Below are 3,497 nucleotides of genomic sequence, written 5' to 3'. Positions count from 1 at the left end.
TGAAACTCCATCTCAAAAAAACAAAACAAAACAAAAAAAACAGTCCTTTACATTGAATAAATTTAGCTTCATAAAAAACTCACTACGTTTTTGTTATTTTTCTCATTTATCTGGGGACCCAGTGAAATCTTATTGTGGACCAACCCATCCTTGAGCAAGTATTTGAGCACCACTGGTGCAGATGATCTCAGATTCTTGCTTCTCTAATTCTGTATTCAAAAAAGATAAGGATGGCTGGGTGTGGTGGCTCATGCCCGTAATCCCAGCACTTTGGGAGGTTGAGGTGGGCAGATTGAGCCCAGGAGTTCAAGACCAGCCTGGATAACATGTCAAGAGCCTGTCTCTGCAAAAAAAGTAAAAAATTAGCTGTGCATAGTGGCACGTACCAGCTACTAGGGAGGCTGAGGTGGGATGATCACTTGAACTTGGGAGGTCGAGACTGCAGTGAGCCGTGATCGCACCACTGCACTCCAGCCTGGGCAACAGGGCTAGAACCCTGCATCAAAAAAGATAAGGATAGCTGATTCCCTTACTGAGAAAAAGGCTGAAGAACAAGCAGGAGCTGCCACTTCCCTCCTGCCCTCCTCTCAGCAGTTGTAAAGATCCAGTGAAATGATGCCATAAAGTCCGGGAACATTCCCACATTCATCTGCAAACGTTCACAGAGAGCCTACTGTGCGCAGAGACCCTGCAGAGCTGGGGATGCAGGAAGCATTAGACGTGGATGCACCCGAGGGTTCAGGGTGCACAGAACATCTGTGCTTGGGCATTTAAGTGGCTCTATGGGTACCGTGCGCAGAGCACACAGTGACTCAGGAAGGGGGAGGCCATCAGGCCAAACTGCAAAACCAAAGCCATCTCAGATGTCATCTAGATCTACCCAGTCATGTACTGGATAAGAACACAGAGACCTAAGCAGGAAGAATGACTCACCTAGGCCACAATTCTGGCCTGGGGTGATTATCTCAATTTGGAAAACTCTAGGTCTGGCCCTAACTAGCTCTGATTGCTCTATGGGTGCACAGTGCAATCATTTGCCTTGGACTGGAGTGGGCTTCTGCAGTAAGACAGCCTGACAAGACTTCCTGCTCTCTGTTTCCTGCAGTTGGGGAAGACGGTGGAGACCGTCACCATAATTTATGACTGTGAGGGGCTTGGCCTCAAGCATCTCTGGAAGCCTGCTGTGGAGGCCTATGGAGAGGTGAGGGGCAGGGGTGGGGAGGAAGGGGGCAGAGGTAAGGGGAGGACTAGTGGGCCCCTCTGCTAGGCTGTCCTGTGGGATGGGTGAGGCGATGGGGGCAGATTCTGAGCCTGCTGGAATCAAGAGTGATTGTTTCCACAGTTTCTCTGCATGTTTGAGGAAAATTATCCCGAAACACTGAAGCGTCTTTTTGTTGTTAAAGGTAAGTTGGGAATTTCTTGTGATAAAGCCAGATGGAAAAGAGGGGTCAAAAATATGACTGGGGCAGATGGAGGGCCAAACAGTGAGCCAAAAGAGGGGTCTAAGGACATGTTCAGAAGACTGCTGCCCCTGCTAGTGTGCTGGCTCATGCCTGTAACCCTAGCACTTTGGGAGGCCGGGGCGGGAGGCTCTCTTGAGCCCAGGAGTTTGAGGCCAGCCTGGGTAACATAGCAAGACCTCATTTCTATAAAACAGTTAAGGAAATGAGCTGGGTATGGTGGTGCATGCCTGTAGTTCCAGTTTCTCAAAGCTGAGGCAAGAGCATTGCTTGAGCCCAGGAGTTTAAGCCTGCAGTGAGCTATGATTGTGCCACTGCACTCCAGCCTGGGTGACAGAGCAAGTCTCCATCTCAGAAAAATAAAAATAGGGCTAGGCACAGTGGCTCACTCCTGTAATCCCAGCACTTTGGGAGTCTGAGGTGGGCAGATCACTTGAGGTCAGGAGTTCAAGACCAGCCTGGCCAACATAGCAAAACCCCATCTCTACTAAAAATATGAAAATTACCTAGGTGTGGTGGCCCACACCTGTAATCCCAGCTGCTCAGGTGGCTGAAGCACAAAAATCACTTGAACCCAGGAGCTGGAGGATGCAGTGAGCCAAGAGCTCACTGAGGCTGAGGCAAGGGCATTGCTTGAGCCCAGGAGTTGAAGACTGCAGTGAGCTAAGATTGTGCCACTGCACTCCAGCCTGGGTGACAGAGCAAGACAGTCTCAAAAAAATAAAATAAAAAGAAGACTGCCTTTCACATATGCAGACTACTTTACAGCTCACAGAGCTTTCAGTATTTATGACCTCCTTTGAGCCACCCAGCCTGATGAGATAGGAAGAAACCATTTGATTATACCCACTCTACAGATGGGAAGGCTGGACCTCAAAGATGCCCATGCTGAGCTGCACACCCTGGGCTGCCTACGTGGGCTCCACAGCCCTAGTGAACATGTGGCCCAGCATGGGCTGCTGGGAGGGTAAAAGGTGCTGCAGAGGATGCTGCCAGGGACAGACTGGGCACTGCTCCCGGCCTCACATTATCTGGTCTCTGTTCCAGCCCCCAAACTGTTTCCTGTGGCCTACAACCTCATCAAACCCTTCCTGAGTGAGGACACTCGTAAGAAGATCATGGTCCTGGGAGGTAAGTGGTCCAGACTGTTCTCAACTCCAAAGGATGGGCTGTAGCCTAAATCGGGTCCAGCTTTAGGGGTGTGGCCGTAGCCACCATGGTGAAAGCTCCCCCTGCTAGTTTGGGAGCAGTGGGACCCAGGAGCAAGCTGGGGCAGAGCTAGTGCGTTCGTCTGTTTTCCTAAGAACTCTTTCTCTCAGACACTCTAGAAGCAAGCATTGGGCCCATTATTGTACATTCAAAGATGAATGAAACTCCAGTTCTTGCCCTCAAGGAACTTACAGTATAACAGGAGACAGAAGACCTTAGAAAGAGAGGCTGGGTGCAGTGGCTCGTGCCTGTAATCTCAACACTGGGAGGCTGAGGTGAAAGGATCACTTGAGGCCAGAAGCTCAAGACCAGCCTGGGCAACAAAGCGAGACCCTATCTTTACTAAAAAATAAAAAATAGCTGAGCATAGTGGCGTGCACTTGTAGTCTTAGCTATTTGGAGGCTTAGGCAGGAGGATCCCTTGAGCCCAGGAGTTCAAGGTTGCAGTGAGCTATGATTGTGCCACTGCACTCCAGCCTGGGCAACGGAGCAAGACCCTGTTTTTTAAAAAAAGACCTAGAGAGAGAAAGCTATGATATAAACTAGAAAAGACAGTAGAATAGTCACAGAGAGGGTGCCACAGAGGTTGCAGGAGCAAGGTTGCTTTCAGTTGCGGAAAACTAGGAGCAGCTTCATTTGACAAGCACATAGTATGTGCCAGGCCTGAGCTAGTGCCAAGACTACAAAGATGAATAAGACAGAGTCCTGGCCGGGCACGGTGGCTCATGCCTGTAATCCCAGCACTTTGGGAGGCCGAGGCAGGCGGATCGCTTGAGCTCAGGAGTTCGAGACCAGCCTGGCCAACATGGTGAAACCCTGTCTCTGCTA

At 50.1% G+C, this 3,497-nt stretch overlaps 1 protein-coding gene across 1 annotated transcript in view; it reads left to right on the top strand.

The window, feature by feature from the left end:
* SEC14L2 (SEC14-like 2 (S. cerevisiae)) overlaps positions 1-3,497 on the top strand; it is a 30,589-nt gene that overhangs the window by 15,567 nt on the left and 11,525 nt on the right. The window contains exons 4-6 of the mRNA XM_011979087.1: positions 1,106-1,201; positions 1,343-1,403; positions 2,508-2,591. Of these exons, the coding sequence (XP_011834477.1) occupies positions 1,106-1,201; positions 1,343-1,403; positions 2,508-2,591 (241 nt within the window). The remainder of the gene's footprint in view (positions 1-1,105; positions 1,202-1,342; positions 1,404-2,507; positions 2,592-3,497) is intronic.

This window comes from Mandrillus leucophaeus, unplaced genomic scaffold (genome assembly GCF_000951045.1).
Source record: "Mandrillus leucophaeus isolate KB7577 unplaced genomic scaffold, Mleu.le_1.0 Scaffold2, whole genome shotgun sequence".
Lineage (NCBI taxonomy): Eukaryota > Metazoa > Chordata > Mammalia > Primates > Cercopithecidae > Mandrillus > Mandrillus leucophaeus.
The sequence above is the reverse complement of the archived record's forward strand: the minus strand, read 5'-3'. Positions and strand labels throughout refer to the sequence as shown.